This window comes from Aptenodytes patagonicus, chromosome 2, assembly GCF_965638725.1.
Source record: "Aptenodytes patagonicus chromosome 2, bAptPat1.pri.cur, whole genome shotgun sequence".
NCBI classification, from domain to species: domain Eukaryota; kingdom Metazoa; phylum Chordata; class Aves; order Sphenisciformes; family Spheniscidae; genus Aptenodytes; species Aptenodytes patagonicus.
Window position 1 is genome coordinate 154,077,338 of NC_134950.1, and position 19,496 is coordinate 154,096,833.

At 37.0% G+C, this 19,496-nt stretch overlaps 1 protein-coding gene across 2 annotated transcripts in view; it reads right to left on the minus strand.

The window, feature by feature from the left end:
• ODAD2 (outer dynein arm docking complex subunit 2) overlaps positions 1-18,969 on the minus strand; it is a 92,957-nt gene extending 73,988 nt beyond the window's left edge. Inside the window, exons 1-9 of one of the 2 annotated variants that reach the window (XM_076332359.1) lie at positions 18,746-18,969; positions 15,707-15,864; positions 14,155-14,350; positions 13,478-13,584; positions 12,887-13,023; positions 11,752-11,868; positions 8,695-8,912; positions 6,825-6,950; positions 6,474-6,618 (exon numbers count right to left, since the gene is read on the minus strand). In XM_076332359.1, the coding sequence (XP_076188474.1) occupies positions 6,474-6,618; positions 6,825-6,950; positions 8,695-8,912; positions 11,752-11,868; positions 12,887-13,023; positions 13,478-13,584; positions 14,155-14,350; positions 15,707-15,864; positions 18,746-18,969 (1,428 nt within the window). Of the gene's footprint in view, positions 1-6,473; positions 6,619-6,824; positions 6,963-8,691; positions 8,913-11,751; positions 11,869-12,886; positions 13,024-13,477; positions 13,585-14,154; positions 14,351-15,706; positions 15,865-18,745 lie in introns of both variants that reach the window. The other variant, XM_076332358.1, reaches the window with a different exon arrangement.
• Positions 18,970-19,496: the final 527 nt, after the last annotated feature.

Consider the following 19,496-nt stretch of genomic DNA (forward strand, 5'->3'; position numbering starts at 1 on the left):
AAATACATCTCTTAACTACAAAATGCAGTTTTCCCATATTTTTATTCCCCTTTTTTTTTCAGTAATTACATCCTTTACTGAAATTAAAAAAAAAATCTTGGCTAATACTGGAAGATGGGAACAAGAGATGTTCATGAACAGTGGAGAAGAGAGTGATACGAAGAGATAATTTGCCAAGGCTGACAGGTTAGCCAAACATGTACCTAGAAACACTAGCAGGTGGCACATGATTACGTCTCATACATCTGGTATTTTCTGAAAAATAGCAGTCTACCACTTAGCCAAACTACAGCAAAATTTATTTTTCATCTTGATCTTTCAGTTCAGTTGAATAAGCTCCTTCATATTACCCCACCATATACTTTCATAAGGGAAGAGAAAAGATTTATTGTTAGACACTCTACTAATAACGTTAGCTAAATTATCTGCAAAGTTGGTCAGTCCTGAAAACACAGTGGCAAAATTACTTTATATACGAAAATATTTTATATGCACTTATATATGCTTATTTTGTATTTAATAGCTAAAATATAATCTCATGCAAGTCTTGTTAATGTGATATTATAAAGAAAAAACAGTTAACTCTTATCCACAGATTGTGGAAAAAATAATATAATGTGCAATACATTTCCTACACATATTAGATATTTTTGCTCCTGCTATTAGATTCTAATATTTGCCTCTATTCCACATCTAGGGCCAGATTTCAAGATTACAGATAAATTTCTTTGATAATTTTGCACACAAAATAATTTCTAAGTTTGTTACATACCTGACCAAATTCGTAACTTCTATGTTAACCATCTAAGTATCCAATTATAGTTATAAAGTTCTACCCACCAGTAACTCTTCCTGGGAAAATGGAAGCAAGGTCAAGAAATAGAGAGTCATTTCCTCAGAATTTGTATTTGCAGTTCTCTGTGCAGTTTGTTGTTCAGGGATATCCATAAACACCAGAGGTTTTAGACTTTTTCTATAACTACCACAAAACTTTTGAGCAGTATTACAATGTGTAAAATAAGTAAACGAACAATTGATACTTTGGTGGGTACACTGTAACACTGATACTATTTTTTCTTGTCTTACAAAATTTAAAATTACTTTTTGTGTAGTTTCACTTTAAATGAATTAGTATTAAAAGATCCATTTTATTCCTTAGACTAATATGTTCATGTCTCTTTTGAGGTTCTGCATTTTAGAATAAAACAGAGTAAGTTTTCTGCTAATCTCAAAATACAATCAATTTCTTAATCCATGCATAGTTTATGAAGCCAATTTAAATTTTTGTAATGAGTACTAGTGTAATCTTAATAATTTGGAACATTTCCAATACCATTATGACTTAAGAAAGCTATACTTTTCCATTATGCAGTTAAAAAATACTGTGTCTATCCTGTATTTCATACAAATTTTGAGAAAAATCTACAAGTCACATCAATGTCTTTGCAAGTCCTATAAATGCATAATTAGTTCATATAAAAGAGTTGCTGTATACACCACCTGTTAAACCACAGGAGAGTTGAGACTGCTACACAATTTTTGTTTGCACAAGAAAGTAATAATTTATTTTGAAAGGCTGGACATTTTCTATTGCAAAATTTTATGAGGAAGATATCTATTTTTCAGATATCTAAAACCTTAGACCTCAGATATGACGAGTCTCATCTTAGAGATAAACTGTGACTGACTTTATATTAATGCATAGTAGGGAAGTGTGCAAGCAGTTGTTGACTGCCTCCTCCTTCCCCTCCAAGTAGAGAAATGTCACATTGCAAACCTTGCATATAGAGTGCAAAAGAACTCCACACACACACACACGCAACTGCCATTTAAGATTTGGTCCTCAAATGTTCTGAAACAGGCTCCCTGTTTCTGTAAGAGTTTGGACCTTCCTTGTCCACATTCCTACCTTTCATGCATACATGGATTTACTGCACCCTGGTTTGCCCCGAGCCCCTAAATTCCAACCTCCAGATGTCTCCCCGTCTTTTCCTGGGGAATAAAACTATCCCATACTGTTTATCAACAGTATTTACATGAACGTCTCATTTCAGATCCTGCATCTTAGCTCCTGGCAGAGCCTCCCTGCATCTTTTCACTGTCTATTTGACTTTCTGCATTTCTTAGCTGTACCCTTCTTCCCCAAGAATGCTAGTGCCCTCCATGTACAAAGAGCTCAGCTGGGGATCCACTATTCCTTCCTGCAAGCCAACACACAGCTGCATTTCCCTAACTGATAAATTTGAGCTTCCTGAGAAGAGGAAATAAGCTCTGTGTGCAGTGCAGCAGCCACACTACATCCTCCTGGCTCAGCTCTGCTCGCACTGCTAAGGGGAGGCAGAAGCTATGGGCAGTAGGTCTTGCCCAGCCAATACTCACTGCAATACATGCACTGTAAGAACTAGACCCGTATCTTTGATCTCTTAAGACTTTCATTTCCTTGACCCAATTGCCTAGAAATAAGTGAGGACTTTTAGAGGGAGTTGGAGAGAAAGAAAAGGGAAGAGGCAAAGACCAGAAGGAATATTCCTGTACATTCCTGCCTCCCTGGTCTGTTTGCCATCTTTATGTAATGTAAGCCCAACACAGAGGGGCCTCCTGCCAGCTACAGAAATGTTGCTTGAATGCAACAGTCTTCCAAAGGTCCTGCCAAAACGCAGCTGTGGAGCAGACCTGAATACCCCCAGTGTATCCCGCAGTTCCTTCACCCTTCTCCTTGTCCAGTCAATGAGATTTTACTGAGTCATGTGACAGATGTCCTCCCTTCCCAGCCATCCACTGCAATGCAGCACCAGCACACACGAGCACCTGGGAAGCTAGTGTTCAAGGCCATACTTGGGGCACATCCTCCCCGGCTCCTAGGCACCATAGCTTTTCTCCAGCTCCTGGACCTGGCACAAGATGTGAACAGCTGGGGAGAGACAGCAGGTTTGTCCACCTATGATTCCAAAGCAGAAAAGAAACACAATGCTGTTCTGGGAATGAGGTCATTTGAACTGGAGTAATTCAAAACAGATATGAAATTAGTGGATATTTTACATGAGGTGTGAGACTTGACTGGTTTCACTAGTGTACCCCTGAAACACAGCCAAAAGTAGAATGACTTTCCAGGTAAGAAACTGAGGGAAGAATTCTGTAACTGACATGGTCCTGCAGAATTCTATCCAGAGCTCACCCTGGCATAGGTGTATACCCTTACAGGGAACCAAAACCGAGCAGTGCAAGGGCTGAAGGGATTAAAGACTAATTCTGGAGATTGGAGTTATTCCTGGCATAGTCACCAGCCCCAATTCACCTCTCAACAGCTCAATTTTATCTTAAAACTGGCAATAATCAGTGCTCAACAGCAGGCAGCACAAAGCATTGTGCCCAGCTATCACCTTTTTTTTTCTCTTTTTTTTTTCTCAGTGAACAGCCCCAGCCCTGCCACAAAGAAGAGTCTGCATTTCTACCTGATGTTCCCCATTTCTAGTAAAAAGATCATTGTAAAATGTGACCCCTTCACCCTATTCCTAAAATTTTCTCATGTAGAATGTAGTCCTTCCCCTAGAAATCTAATACTTCAGAAGCACTACTTTAATAAATAACGTGAAATCTGAAGCAGGCTCTCCTGAGTGAATCTCACTGTTACAAACATCAACAGAGCGCTTCATTCCAATTTTATCTACTCTAGTCCCAAAAGATGCCTAACACAATGCCACCACCAAGCTCACTGATCTATCTTCGCTGCCCATTCTTAAGTCGATGGGGAGACATGGCAAGAGCACACATGCTCTAACTTCTGTTTCACAGCCCTGGGAAGCTTGAAGGTAGGACAAGGAGCCAGACCACAGAAGCAGCTGCTTCCCAGTGGAGCAATTCCAACATGGCTGCTCTTTCCCAGAAAGGAGGGGGAATGGAGAAGGGCAAAAAGTCAGAAGGGAATTTCCCCTGCAGTGGAATTTTCTGTCCATGAAGAGGTATACAAATACATAGTCTACAGGCACAATTCACAGGATCTGGCAAGTTTGCTTTATATAGGAAGCAACCATCTTTTTAAGTTTAATGACAAACTAACATTGCTATAAAAACTAGGTATCCTTCAGGTTTTATGGAAGTTTCGTGTTTGCAAATTGATCTTTTACAGAGTCTTGTTGAACTGTGATTCACATTTACTTTAGCAGACATTCAAAAAATGGTTGCACCTACAAATTATTACATTTTCTAACTTGCTATCTCAAACTTCTATTATTTAAGGCATTTTATTAAATTTTTAAGATGTGCAAACAATGTATACAGCCTTTGAAGACACACAAGCCCTCTGAAATTTGTGCTTCTATATAAATATGCTTGTAGATACTTAAATATTGCAGTCATAAATTTATTTTCTCTTATGTTGCATGTGTCATGAACACTTGCCTACATGAACAACAAGAATGCCAAAAAATCTCCTAAGTCTGGCCAGAAGTGCAGTATTTATACTCGAATTAAAATGAATTCCATGTGCAAGCTAAAGTAGCACTCCATCAATAAAAATTTCAACCACTGTCTGTGGTATGGCACTGAGGCATCTCTCTTCAGCTTTATCTGACACTAGGGATTTCTTGCTTTATGCAGCTAAGAATCAACAGAGAACTATTTTAAGTATATCTTCAAGTACTTTGTTTAATTTATATCTAATTTAAAGAACTATTGGAAGACTCGGGTGTACACGAATACATAAAGAAGTATACATTTGAATTTTCATAACAAAACTTCTTCATGTGATGGAATCTTGTATTATAAACACTTCTTAACAGGCACTCACAATTTGATCAAAAATGCCCCCCTTCCCTTTTCTAGTTCTAAGCCAGTAAGTAATTTTGCTTGTTGACAGCCGGAACAAAATATACTCATTTCTAAAACAGAGGAGCATGAAAAATATTTTTTCCTATTTGCCATTCTCACTCTTCATTCAGAATGGTTTCATGCAAGTGTAGATATGTTTCAGTATTCAATCAAGTCCAATACTAAAATCTAAACATGACTACATGAAGGATCTAGAAAGGAAAGGAAGTTTGAGAATTATGTAACCAGGAGAGAAGAGCCTTGTCAGTAAAGAGGGTGGTCCACAGATGGGTCAATGAAAAGATTTCTGGAAGTTCGCCAACAGTAATGAATTTCAAGTATCCTCTCCAGGAGGACCTTGGGTCTTTACTAAAAAGTAGCATGGTTATTTCTCTGAGCTCCCAGAAAAGTACAAAGAGGTGGTCCATAAGACAGAGAGAAGCAAGCTATTAGTAGATTGAAAGATTTGAAACCAACACCTTGAACTGTAATTATATGCAGATAGAAACAACTGTATAATGCAAAATGTATACACAGTGAGTTTAGACCTAGCAGATAGCTGAGCAAGTTACATGCTGAATGTTACAGCAGATTACACTTGCAAAGGGTTACTTTAGCACAGCCAAAATGACAAGAATATAGAGGTCCAACCTACAAAATATAAGGTGAAGAGAATTGTAGAAACTTGTATTATCCATGCTTTTCTGTGTCTCTTTGGCTACAACCACTAGCATAGGTCCCACATACACGAACTGAGAACAAGCAGTGTGAGTGCACTGGAAACTGTTTAAAAGACTAAGTTACTCGTCTACAATGGTTAAAGGACTGGAAGGAGCCAAAGCTTTGCTTATTCCTCACAAGTATTTCTGCTGTACCAAATGCCAGCACCATCATTTTATCAGTCGGATGTGTATACTCTGTAGCTGTACTCAAAAAACCAAATAAACCAGTGCTTTTATTAGTAACTTACAGTACATAAATTCCAGTACGAACTTGTAAAGGAATTTCTCCTGAGGGAAAAACATAATTAGTTTTAAGAGTTTTCCAGAATAGTAGAGGGTTGTTGGTTTTTTTATGTGTTTCAGACATACACAGAATTCTAAACATCTATATTTATAGGTTCCAAAGGATTTTCAACAAGTCTGTGTAAAAAAACTTTTTTTTTGTTTTAGAGGATGCCTGTTTATCATACATTTTCTTGTCCACTAACAGCATCTATCCAGACACAAGACCACGTTAGAATTACTTCAGTCATGCATTAATCATAGTTGATGAAAGACTTTAGGCAAGTATTCAGTTTTAATAAAAACTCTTGAAAGTTACTATCCACATAAAGAAATATCTTGGAAAGTTTCACCCAAAAAGCAAAACAGAAACCCAATAATTAATAAAGAAATTATACCATCTTAAGTTTTAAATAACACTGAACAGATGGTTTAATCTAAGGGTCTATATAAGCCAAAAATAGCAGAAAAAAAAAATGCAGGAGAAACGGGTGCGTGATAGGAAAATCCACAGTCCCAGGATTTGAACATACTACATAGCAAGGCTATTCTTAAATATATGGAAGGTGGAAAGGATGAGGAGCTGGTCCGGTGTCCTCAGATGTAGAAGGCAAAGAGTAGCGCTTTTTTTTTTTATAAAATTTATCAATGCTTCTTATTTACCTTTAAATATTTTGCAAGTTTCTGAATTCCCCAGTATTCTGATGGCAAATCGGTGTTTCCTTCCTGATGATGTACAGGCTGCTCTTCATCTTCCTCAGTCTCTGAGGAACTTTCACTAACATGTTCAAACCTGCCCGATGTTTTACTAAAAATAAATGAACAGCATCACCCATTTTAAACGGCTATAAAGTAGTATGAACAAGCACATTTTAAACAGGTATGACAACACTGCCTAATAACAGAATTACAAAAATACAATTGACACTGCCAAATACTAAGTTTGGTGATAATTACTGTAGATACAGAAAATAAAAATTAAAAAATTGAAGGAAAAAAAAAAGTAACCCATACCATTTTGAAGCTGGTTGTATTTTAACAGATTCAGAAGAAATGCCACTGGCTTTCTTTTTGATTTTCAGAGATACAGTACTACTTCTCCCTTCTTCTTCAGTATCTTTTTTTGCAGCCTTGTCACTAAAATATTTGGTTTTATTAAAAAAAAAATATTTTTAATATATATATAGAACCAAAAAGCTGTGGTTGGACACATATTATGTCAGTACATATGAGCTTATGAACCTACATAATAAACTTCATTAAACAGAAAGTATGCTGTGTCTTAAGTGACTAATTTTGCTTTAATAAAATAGTGGAATATTAGAAAAATTATATTATGCTGACCTGTATGTGATACAAGAACAAAGAATGAGTATATGCAGACAGACCACAGGCCCATTTATCCTAGGATACCATCTCCAACCACGACCAATAGCAGCTATCTAGGTAACAGCAGAAGAACAATGGAAGAACATGGAAATTATTTTTTCCAGAATATTCTTCAGCAAATTGTGATTCAGGGAACTCCTGATCATCCTTGCATTAACGGTTTTGGATGGATTTTTATTCTATGAATGTGTCTGGTTGCTTTCTGAACTCACATAAACAAATGGCCTCTACCATCCTGTGGCAAAGAATTTTAGAGCTTAGCCATGTGTTGTATGAAGAAGTCTCTCCCTTTGTTATGAACTGGTCTCACTGGCTCATTTTCATTTGATGCCCTTTATTCTTGTATTAGAACAGACAGTGACTATCTGTTCCCTATTTACTGTCTCCAGTCATTATTTTTGTATCTGTCTTACTGTCCCCCAGTCATCTTTTTTCCAGGCAGAAGAGTTCTGGTCTGCCTAGCTCTCCACACACTGAGCTGTTCCATAGCTTCCATCGTGCTGAATACAATATATCTTGCTTTCCTCATATTCCAAGAAGACTCCTAGGCCTAGCTGGGCACAATCTCTGGTGCATTTTTGTCCCTAATTTACAATGTTGTGAAAACAAAATGTCCTTTCGAACCTGGGCTGGTCATACTATCACAGTCACAACAATAAAAGAGAATACTGCTCATGACTACAGCCAATTTCACTACATCTAGACTCTAACAATGACTGTGGAAAAAGATGAGGTCTTGTCTCTGGAAAATGACTTTTTTTTAACTGATGACTGTAGGTCACATCCAAAATCTCTTAAAATGTTTCTTGCAACATGTCAGATTGGCAGACTTGAGAAGATACTGACTTTTTTTTGTAGGGTGGCAATCAAAGCCTTTCCTTCAGATATGCTTCTTCCTTCGTTAACACAAAATCAGGAAACATGAAATCAGAATGGGGTTCTGATTTCAGAAGACAAATCCAACAATATCCAATATATGTATACTCTATTTTTGGGCGTCCAGACTTTGAGATAATCTCATTAGTGAAGACTGTTGCTAAGCAGAGCTAGAAAAGTGGCTCATATATGAAATCATTAAAAATTGGTAGTATAAGTAAGAGTCATCCTGATTTTCTATCCTAGATCTCTTTTGCCTCCCTCAGAAAGTGTGGTTTAGATTAGATTGTCTACTCTGTCTTGCTTTAAAGGGCATTTTACACTAAAAATATGATAATATCACAGTCCTGGAGGACCAGTACTGCACATGGTTGCAAGATATTTCTCTGCCTTGCTGTGGAAACGATATAACATCATCAAAGTTGTTGCACGACAGAAAAAATCTGAGAAATCTCTTTGGTAGTGTGTACTCTCTGCTTAGAAATTAACACGTAGTAAATTTTGGTTTATTGCTCCTAACTTAAGATAATAACACAAACCTGTAACATGCAGTCCGATCATTAGCACAGTTTAGAGAGATCTATAGGAAAGTTCAATTATAAAGATAACTACTTATCTGTGGGAAGCAGAAAGCCCAGTATTCTTCCACTTCATAGATGGTTCTAATTTCTTCTTGTCAATGGATCTCCTTCTTGCTGCAGAACTTTTCACTTTCTCACATACATTCTTTTCTGTAAAATCATAAAGGTTCTGGGATTGGCCAGAGACCTTAGCATCAACTACTTCCATACGCTGATAATTCTTCTCATATGTTGGTTCTTTAAAAAAATTATATTCCTGATAAAAGAAAGAGACATGGTTTGTCAGTCATATTGCTATATGAGTAATGCATATTAAAACAATGTTATAAGCACAATTCCAGGATGCTGCGCTTAAAAATTGTATGTATTAAATGTAGAATTAAATAAGGATAAAATCAGATTGCCTTTAAAAGAATGAAACATTAATCTGGAAAGTAGCTGTTACCGTGTGCAAATTAAAGTTTTTGAAATAAATGAACTAGTTAAATTTGGAACTTCCTGAACATACTTGAATGTTGGGTGTTGCTCAATTTCTAATACATTAAATGATTTGTGACAGAAGCACTTTTATAGAACCTAATTCTAAACGAGTTTTAAGATCTAGAATTTCAAAGTCAGTCATTCTGCTTTCAATGGATCATTTATATAAAAACTATTTCCCTGAAAAAAGGATTTACAAGAAAAACCCACAAAAATAATGAACATAAAACTGAAAATAGGCTATGATAAACTGCTAGACTTCAGTTCCAAGTAATTTAATTTTATATAGTTTAGAATTAATATAAACACATTCCATTTCAGTTTTTTCATCTTCTGTTTCTCAGGACAAAACATTGTTGAACAAGTCACATACAAGAATGGAAATTAGTGGCACCTACCAATCCTTTAGCTGCCTGTGTCTAGTACCGTGGCTGACCAAAAATATCCAGAACAGAAAGGACTATTGTCAACTCTTATTCTCTATTGGAACATATTCAATTTTTACAAGAAAGACAGCATACGATCATTGCTTCTTATTATTATTGCAGCTGTCACTACCAGATAGGTGAAGACATTCCTTTACGTATCTGATTCAAGGCAGTTTTAAGGAGACTGTCACAGTATGGTCTGTTTTCAACTAGTCCCTGATGTGAATCAGCTGTTCCAGGTTTGCTGACCCAACTGCCTAACCATAAACTAACTCATGCTAATTCTCTCATTCTGAAAATGTACTCTAGACAAGAAAATTTAACACATGATAAACTAGACAAATCACAGGAGAATTGATGCTGTAGCTTGAGCAGCTAAGCACGTTAAAAAGTTGTTTCCTACAGCACTAGATGCCAACACAGCAATTCTAAATGTTAGCTTCAACAAGGTCAAGAAGATATTATAAAAGTTAATTGGGTTTGCAATATATGTGTACGTAACGAGCTTTTTGAAGCTCTCCTCTCCTCAGAAAATAAATCAAAACTATTTCCAGTCATAATTTATTTCATGTAGGTAACCTTGGAAATACAGCTTTTCTCTGCTTTTCAGAGTTCTAGAGTAGAGAAGGTTTTCCCTCAAATACAAATGCTCTGCAGCTCTACAGTATTAACTTGTGTAAATTCTAGTTTTAGAATGCAGAAAGTACTAAACCAGCTCTTCAGCAAGGCAATATGATATGATATTCCTAAACCATTAAAATGGTATAATTTATACTCTTCAGCATAAACTTATTTACACAGTCAGGGAATACTGAGTAAATGATTGATATCACAATTGAAGGAAAGTAGGATAAATTCTATTTATTTACTCTTATTTAATAAGTGTACACATTTATTGAATAGCTACAGTATCTTTATAAGAGCAGAAAACCAGTAGAGAGAGGTATATTATGTCTATTATAGATATTAACATTAATCTATATTAACATTTAGTACTGTAAAAAAATATTAAAATATTACCATTTTTTACCTTTCATGACCATCAAATGAAGTCAAATCACTTTGAAAATACATTACACTAGTAATTATGTCTAAAAACATTCATATATTGTCACATTTATGAAATGTAAACCAATATGTAGATATAACATTAAAAAAATACTTGCCTATGGGATAAATAAAACACATTTTGGAAATTATTGCCCTTTCAAACAGAACAACTTACAAATTTAATTCTGTTACTGTTAATATAAGCTACTGTATTTATGTGTACAACTTGAAATGCTCTGTTCTTCCAGAACTGTCAAATATCTATATCTCAAAGAAAATAAATAGCAGCCCCACATCCCAGAAAATCAGACCTAAAGGGTAAGAAAATTTCCCTGTTAATGACTTGCTTCTTGCAATAATTAAAATTGCATATAAATAACCACTGTAAAACTTTGGACAGGTTTTAGCCTGTAATGAATTTTACCACGAAGTTATTAACCTGTTATAGCCACACTAGAAATCTGAAAAAAGAGTTTTTATCAGGAATGATGAAACAACTAAAATTGTAGCGGCACTATGTGATTCTAGCTAATATAGAGCTCTAAATAAAAGCCAAAACACTTGCATTTTACAGTGGCTGAAGCAACACACAGTGTGTAAGCTGGATGCTTAACTCTCAGCTCTGATATTTAAATCAGGCAGTTCTCATAAAAAAGTTGGGCTGTTATTTATATTTCAGTTACAAAGAATGAAGATAAAAATTTAAGTGGTTTTGATCACAGAAAAATAGTCATAAAAAGTTGACCGTTTCTGTAAGGATGTCATATTTTCCTGCTCTAACATTTCCAAGTGCTCCATAAAGAATAACACCAGAAGACGGGCAAAACTTCTTATGCAAAATTAAAAGCTGACCTCACATACTGGATCAAACCTCATAATAATAAGGTATGATAGAACGATATGTGAAATAGTGTATTATTTGCTATTTACGAAAGGAACGTATTTAGCAGAAACTGAAACAAATATAAAGAGAAATAATAAATGCATTTCAGAGTCTTTAAAATTCTTCATTTAATCACAGATTTATCTTTGATAAAGAACATAAATGTTCAGCCAGGTTTATAATGTAATTCTTACCAATGTACAATGTATGTTTGTACAAAGTAGAATATACACCCAGTATCAGTAAATACATACCTGTTTAGCCATATTTTCTACAAATCTAGGTGATCTCTCCCTTAAAAATGTGACAATATCTTCATATACATCACTTTTTCTTTCATAGTCAATGTCATCTTTACCCTTTAGCTCACCCTTAAAAAAAGAGTAAGTTTAAAATTATTAATAGTATCGCCTTACACAGGTAATTTAATCTGCATCATAAAATACTGCTAAAGAGCACAGAGGTCATACTGTAATGAATTATGTACAGAAGTCTCACGCTCAGCACAGAGTCCATCAAACTTCAGTAATGCTTTGTAAAGATGCACGGATCATCTCCATGGATCCCAACAGATAATCAAGATCTTAGATAGAATTTTGCAAGTAATTACTATCAGTTAATTGTACTGTGGGTAGTTCCACTGAAAAGAATTTATGGCTCATGGCAAACAACCAAGTAAATATGAGCTTCCAGTGCAGATGTCTAAAAAGATCAGAAAGTAATGTGACCTGACTGAGCCTAAGCTTTATGAGCTTCATCCATTAAAAATGTGCTAAGTCAAAATTTCCCCGGATTTTTTAACTCTTAGGAAATCAATTTGTGGAGTTACACCTGACGGACATCAGTCTCTCTTCAAAATGGATACAAGAGCTCTGCTCACTGCTTAAAATACATAAGGGACTATTATGTCTAAATAAAATCTGTAAGGAAAGAGGTAACCAAAATGAAAAGTGGAAGAAAAGAGATAATTAATTTTTAAAATCTTCCACTGAAAGGAGAAAGAACTGCTTATCATTTATAAAAAGACAAAAGCAAGCTATATTAGCCACACAATAATATTGCACCTCAGATAAGAGCAATGAGGCACTAGAGAGGCATCTAGTCCCATAGTACCTTTAAATAGGAATAGTGTGAAAGAGTGTTTAAAGACTAAACAAACACTGCCAGCAAAAAGTGCAGAATACACTCCTAGTATAAGACTTACAGAAAAAGCACCCAAAACATATGGGAAAACTAGCATACATTTATTACTGTGTCTTCTCCTTCTGTACTGATAAACTAACTCTGCAGGTCTTACAGCCTCAACACCACTACCCTAAACCTGATGGATTTTTAATTTTAGCACATAAAAATATTCATTACTCCATGGAATCCTTTATTATTACTTACTCCATTTAAAAACACTCCTGCTGTGCTGCAAGTGATATACAAAGGATCAGTGTCATGTGGTTTGATGACTAAGTAACAAATTTCTCCATGTACTTGTCTCCAGGGAGGAGCTCGGCATCCATTAGAGAATGTGTAATCTGTAACCAATTAGCATTAGTGTTTTTATCCAGTTTTCAAGTATTTTTAATAGTTATGCTTGATGATAAATATAACATGTAGACAAATAAAATTCCCAAACAATACCTTACTCTTAAGAATTCATACTGTTAGGAATTAATCATGCAAAACTCTGTGAGCCTGTGGCCCAATCCAACTAAGAACTACAACTGTGCTTAGCACTTTTCAGGATCAGGGACTCAGTTCACTTCCTCTACTTCCACTGAAGAAATTTATATGATTGGAGATTATTTCTGCAACTAAAGGCTGAAGAACAGCATTCCATGTCTGAAAATACTTTTTATTTTACTTTATAACTTTAAAGTAGAAATAAACACTTTAAATTTATTACTGAAATTAATTTAGCAAATTTCACACAGAAGTCAAGTACTTCAATAAAGGTATATATAAAATGAGATATGATCAGATTTGGACCTGATGTATATTCCAGTGATTCCAGTACTGTATGTTCTCCTTTCCCAGAGAAATTCTTGAGAAGATTCACTTCATTATTTATAGCAGCTGGATTTAGTCTTATGTCTCTGCAATTAATAGAAAATGGTCTAAAATGTATTCATCAAAAGGATGCACTCAGAGAAATGAAAAGAGATTTTTACATTATTTTTTTCTTTTACATTGAGTCTTAATGGTAGCAACAAAAATCTTGAAATGGGTCATCTCCCATGGTTTTTCTTAATTTTATCTGTTAGTTTAGTGCAATTTTAGTTCCAGAGCTAATATGAAGTCCTTGTAACTACAAAACAGACTCAATGTAATATTTAATATGCTTCCATGAAGAAACAAACATTTCCTTGAAAATATTTAACTGTAACTTTGTTATTTGTACAAATGACTTCAATTTGCTACCAAAATGCAAAACATGCAATAAAAAACCCCACACTTGTGGGCACACACTTGCATACCCACACCTACAGCAAAATCTTCAGAAAAAAAATGTTTTTTCAGTAACTTAGTGAACAGTGAAAGTTATTTCAATAAATTTCTTTATGTCACACAAAATGCACGTTATGGGTTGAAACCAAACTGATTTAACAATAAAACAAAAAAATGCACTGGTTGACATGCTTAGCTTCCATTTGAAATACACTTACTCTGAAATGTGTTTCAAAGAACTATTAAGCAGTTGCAAATCCAGCTGATGAAGAAGAAGAAAGATTTTCATTTTCAGCTCTGTTTCAGGGTCATCATCTTTTTTCACTTTGTCAAGTAAATGCAACATGGACATATCTTCTCCTTCAACAGTCCCATACTCAGGGCCAAGAATTTTCACTATAGGATCTCTGTTAGCTGTGAACATGAAACAGAATCCTATAATGTGATACTATGTTAAAAATTATTAGGCAAAACAAACACTTTCTATCTCAATTGGTGAATAATTTTGATGCTATTAATTTACAATAAGAACTCTAATAATGTGCATATTTATTCATCAAATATTACTGTATGATGTCATATCCCTCTGCTGTAATTTGAAATACATTTTTAAAAATATGAAAACATTAAGAACAAAAAGAAATTTTTCATAACAAACAAAACTGCTTTTCACAACAAAGATTAAGATTCATTCAACCAAGAGGTGTATATTAAATACTACCCTTTATCAACAGCCCCCTTTCCAGAAAATATGCCTGGCTGATCACCAAAACAGGAAAACAATGGGTTTAACTCACTGAAAATTGATCATTTTGGAAATATGATTTAGTGTTAAAGAACATCTTTGAAGTTTTCTAGCAGCATTCCCAATGGCCCCATTACTTCCTCAGCTATGCCAGCTGTTTTTTGGTAAACAGTGACGTAACTGCATGTCAATGGGTTTTACAAAAACATTTTGCTCTATTCCTGCAAATGAAGTCCCATGCATCTGTGAATGCCTCTGCATGATACCCTGTCCATATTATTCTTCCCTATTATTCATGGTTGATCACTATCAGTGACAGGACCCTGGATTAAATGGATCTGAAGATTGATCCAGTATGAGCATTTAGATTTTAGTATTGCAGATGCAATTTCTACTAATATTACCAAAGAATATTACTGATCTTTTCTACCTCCAATGAGAGGAGGATATCCAGTTTAGCATATCAAGGGTCGTCTTGTCAGTTTGAAAATCTAGGACTTGAATATGACACAGTAAAAGTACTTGTACCTATATTTTAAAAAACAGTGTGAGAAGGAGCCTGAAGTGCTCACAGTGAACCTTGTGCAGGTAGGAATGCCTTAAGCACATAAATTTTTCTTTGGCTATTTTTTAAGGATGTAACACGTTAAAAGAGGATTAAACTACAAACATAGGAAAAACTGCTATTAGCCTCCAATAAGACATTCTTTTTCGGAAATTTAAACCTACTGTCTGTTGCAATAGTTGCGGTATTACTCAGTACAAATGAATTTGTATATGACATTCAACAGTTTTATCTTAACTGTATTCCAGATTTCTCTGTTATTGATTTCTGTGAAAATAAAAGAAGAAATAGAAACTCCATTAAATTCTGGATCAGCACCTTTAGCCACCTTCATGAATCAACACCTTCTTATATACTTAAAATGAAGGCATGCCTTTCTTCACATTTCATAAACACGAATTGAAGGAGAAGACATACTTTTTAAGAAAGAGGAAAGATGAAAAAAAAGAAGAAAGGAAACCTTCAAGGCATGTCTGTGCTTCCTTTAACTTTTTTTCCATAGCAATTTGTAGCAAGCTGGACAGCTGGTCAAAACTGCGAACTCTGAGAGTTGATGCCATGAGGAGAAGCAATGGTTGGCCATCTTTACCTTTGGCTTCAGACTGAACAGTTGCTCCACTAGAAAAAATAAATTATATCTTTTTAAAGTAAGAACTTTAATAAACAGCAAATTTTAGAGAAGAATCTTGAATGTTATTCAAGCTTCACATGATAAAGCATATACAATTTCTTTAAACTGTATTTTAGAAAACTTCCGAGGTAAACCAATTTATTCACTGCAAATCAGACCTCTGTAACTCATTTGCTTTAACTTGGCAACATCTTTAAATAGAATTTTGACAAGCTGAATTGTGAAAAACTATTCTTACAGGACTGGTCACACCTGACGTTTGGCCCCACAAAATATTCACTCGTATTCTGCATGTTCCTTCTACATGACTGCTGAATGATTTTCTGACTATCAGGTTCATAAATGACAACTGACTTAAAATCATATAAATGTATATTTCTATTTGGAAAGAACTCTCTGGTGGAAGGGAATAAAATATTTTCTCAGAATTAGGGTATTTCTACAGCGTTACCTAAACAGAACCTGAATTTGACAACTTATCAAGGAAAACTCCGAAAATTCTCCGGTAGCTTTGTGATTTAGTCAAGAAAAATGATTTTATGGCACCTTGCTATGTCATTGTGCAAAGAATCACAAAAATTAAATAGAGTTACTGTCATGTAAGTCTTAGGTATTATTCCAAAATCAGTCAGAACCAGATTTAAAAAGAAGCGTAAACCTTTTGATTATCATTATTTTTTCAGCACTAATTTTCAAATACTAAAAGAACTGTTAGAATATTTGATAAGCTACAGAAGTATAACTGCTATTTTGATTAAGACTGAAACCATGCTAATATATTAAAACTGCCTACTTAGAAAGAACTTGGAGACTGTTGTTCACAAAGAAGCTGTAATGCAAGACTCCGCTTGTTAATCCACCTCAATAACAGCAGTAAACCACCTATGCTTAATCAGGAGTGTTTTGTGTGGCAAGGTTTTGGTAGCGGGGAGGGGGTGCAGGGGTGGCTTCTGTGAGAAGCTGCCAGAAGCTTCCCCCATGTCCGATAGGCCAGCAGGAGTAGGGAAGTGATCGTGCCCCTGTACTCGGCACTGGTGAGGCTGCACCTCGAATACTGTGTTCAGTTCTGGGCCCCTCACTACAAGAAGGACGTTGAGGTGCTGGAGTGTGTCCAGAGGAGGGCAACGAGGCTGGTGAGGGGTCTGGAGAACAAGTCTTATGAGGAGCGGCTGAGGGAACTGGGGTTGTTTAGTCTGGAGAAAAGGAGGCTCAGGAGAGACCTTATCACTCTCTACAACTACCTGAAAGGAGGTTGTGGCGAGGTGGGTGTCGGTCTCTTCTCCCAAGTAACTAGCGATAGGACGAGAGGAAATGGCCTCAAGTTGCGCCGGGGGAAGTTTAGATTGGATGTGAGGAAAAATTTCTTTAGTGAAAGAGTGGTGAAACATTGGAACAGGCTGCCCAGGGAAGTGGTTGAGTCACCATCCCTGGAGGTATTTAAAAGACGTGCTTAGGGACATGGTTTAGTGGGCCTGGTGGTGTTGGGTTGACAGTTGGACTCGATGATCTTAGAGGTCTCTTCCAACCTTAATGATTCTATGATTCTATGATTCAATGCCAGTTGGCTCCAAGATGGACCCACCACTGGCCAAGGCTGAGCCAATCAGCGACGGTGGTAGCGCCTCTGGGATAACACAGTTAAGAAGGGGGAAAAAAACTGCGGGGCAATAGCAGCCAGAAGACAGGAGTGAGAATATATGAGAGAAACAACCCTGCAGACACCAAGGTCTGTGAAGAAGGAATGGGAGGAGGTGCTCCAGGCGCTGGAGCAGAGATTCCCCTGCAGCCCGTGGTGAAGACTGTGGTGAGGCAGGCTGTCCTCTGCAGCCCATGGAGGTTAACAGTGGAGCAGATATCCACCTGCAGCCCGTGGAGGGCCCCACGCCAGAGCAGGTGGATGCCCGAAGGAGGCTGTGACCCCGTGGGAAGCCCGCGCTGGAGCAGGCTCCTGGTAGGACCTGTGGACCCATGGAGAGAGGAGCCCATGCTGGAGCAGGTTTGCTGGCAGGACTTGTGACCCCGTGGGGGACCCACGCTGGAGCAGTCTGCTCTTGAAGGACTGCACCCCGTGGAAAGGAGTCACGCTGGAGCAATTTGTGAAGAACTGCAGCCCATGGGAAGGACCCACGCTGGAGAAGTTCATGGAGGACTGTCTCCCGTGGGTGGGACCCCACGCTGGAGCAGGGGAAGAGTGTGAGGAGGAAGGAACGTCAGAGACAACACGTAATGAACTGACCACAACCCCCATTCCCTGTCCTCCTGTGCTGCTGGGCGGGGAGGAGGTAGAGAAAATCGGGAGTGAAGTTGAGCTCAGGAAGAAGGGAGGGGTGGGGGGAAGGTGTTTTAAGATTTGTTTTTATTTCTCATTATCCTACTCTGACTTTTGATTGGCAAGAAATTAAATTAGTTTCCCCAAATTGAGTCTGTTTTGCCTGTGATGGTAATAGGTGAGTGATCTCCCTGTCCTTGTCTCAACCCAGGAGCCTTTCGTCGTATTTCTCTCCCCCGTCCAGCTGAGGAGAGGGAGAGATAGAGCGGCTTGGTGGCATCCAGCCACGGTCAACTCACCACACAGGAGCCACTCCTAATGCTAACAGAAATCACAGGGTTAATCACTGTTAGATGCATGTTGTAAAAAGTCTTAGGAATAGACAGTGCAAGTTGTATAAATCACTAACTAAACAGGTCTGTATCACGACCAAGATAGAATAGTCTCAAACTCTCAAAAAACCCTACAAATTTTAACTCAAAATTTTCAATATATATCAGTAAAAACCCCACCCATTTCAGCCTCCCAAATACACTAAGGCTTTCTTTATGCTAAATGAGCATGGTTTTGCTTTGAACCACACTGCAATTCAGACTTACTTGATCTCATAACCCTCTCCAAATACTGAACAGCCCAACTGCGTTTTCCACTCAAGGGGCTCTCTGAAGACAAATGCTGCTTCCCGAGGATGTCTAGTGCTGAAGTCCTCCACAAACTTAATAATTTGATTTAAAAGAGATTCGTTCAAAGGGGTGATTTTGAGTGTGCCAGTTCCAGAACCAGCAGCAGTCCACTGAGCTGCCCTTGCCAATGCCGCTCCCATGGTTTCAACTAGTATCAAAGATGTACACCTTAGGAAAGAAACACAGTCAGAGAATGACCAAACTGAGCTCTCAAATGATAAATACAATACGCTGTGAATGCTATAATTTGAAGTAAACATATCTATGAATGATTAGATTCTTTTAACTTGTTTAAATCCCCTAAGTGGGGAAGGGGGAATAGAAGAGAACTCACAAATATTTTTAAAGAAATATGGAAATCTGGTGAAAACACAGGTTTTTTTAATCTTGATTAATTAATTTCTGGTCCTATTAGAAACTCAGGGAGCTGACAGCAGGTGGCCTCCGTTATGGCTGTAACAAAAGGCTCTTAGGTTCTCCGTGGAAAGTTGATGCCGCTGTTAAAAACTGTATGGGCAGGGGGACAGACACATACAACCCCCAACAATGACACTCCCCAGACATTTTCTTTAAATGGAGGAAAAAGCGGGGTGACAGACCCACCCGTCAAGCCTGGAGGGGCCGAGAGCCACCGAAGTAAGACGGGCGCGGGGAGGCCTCGCTCCTG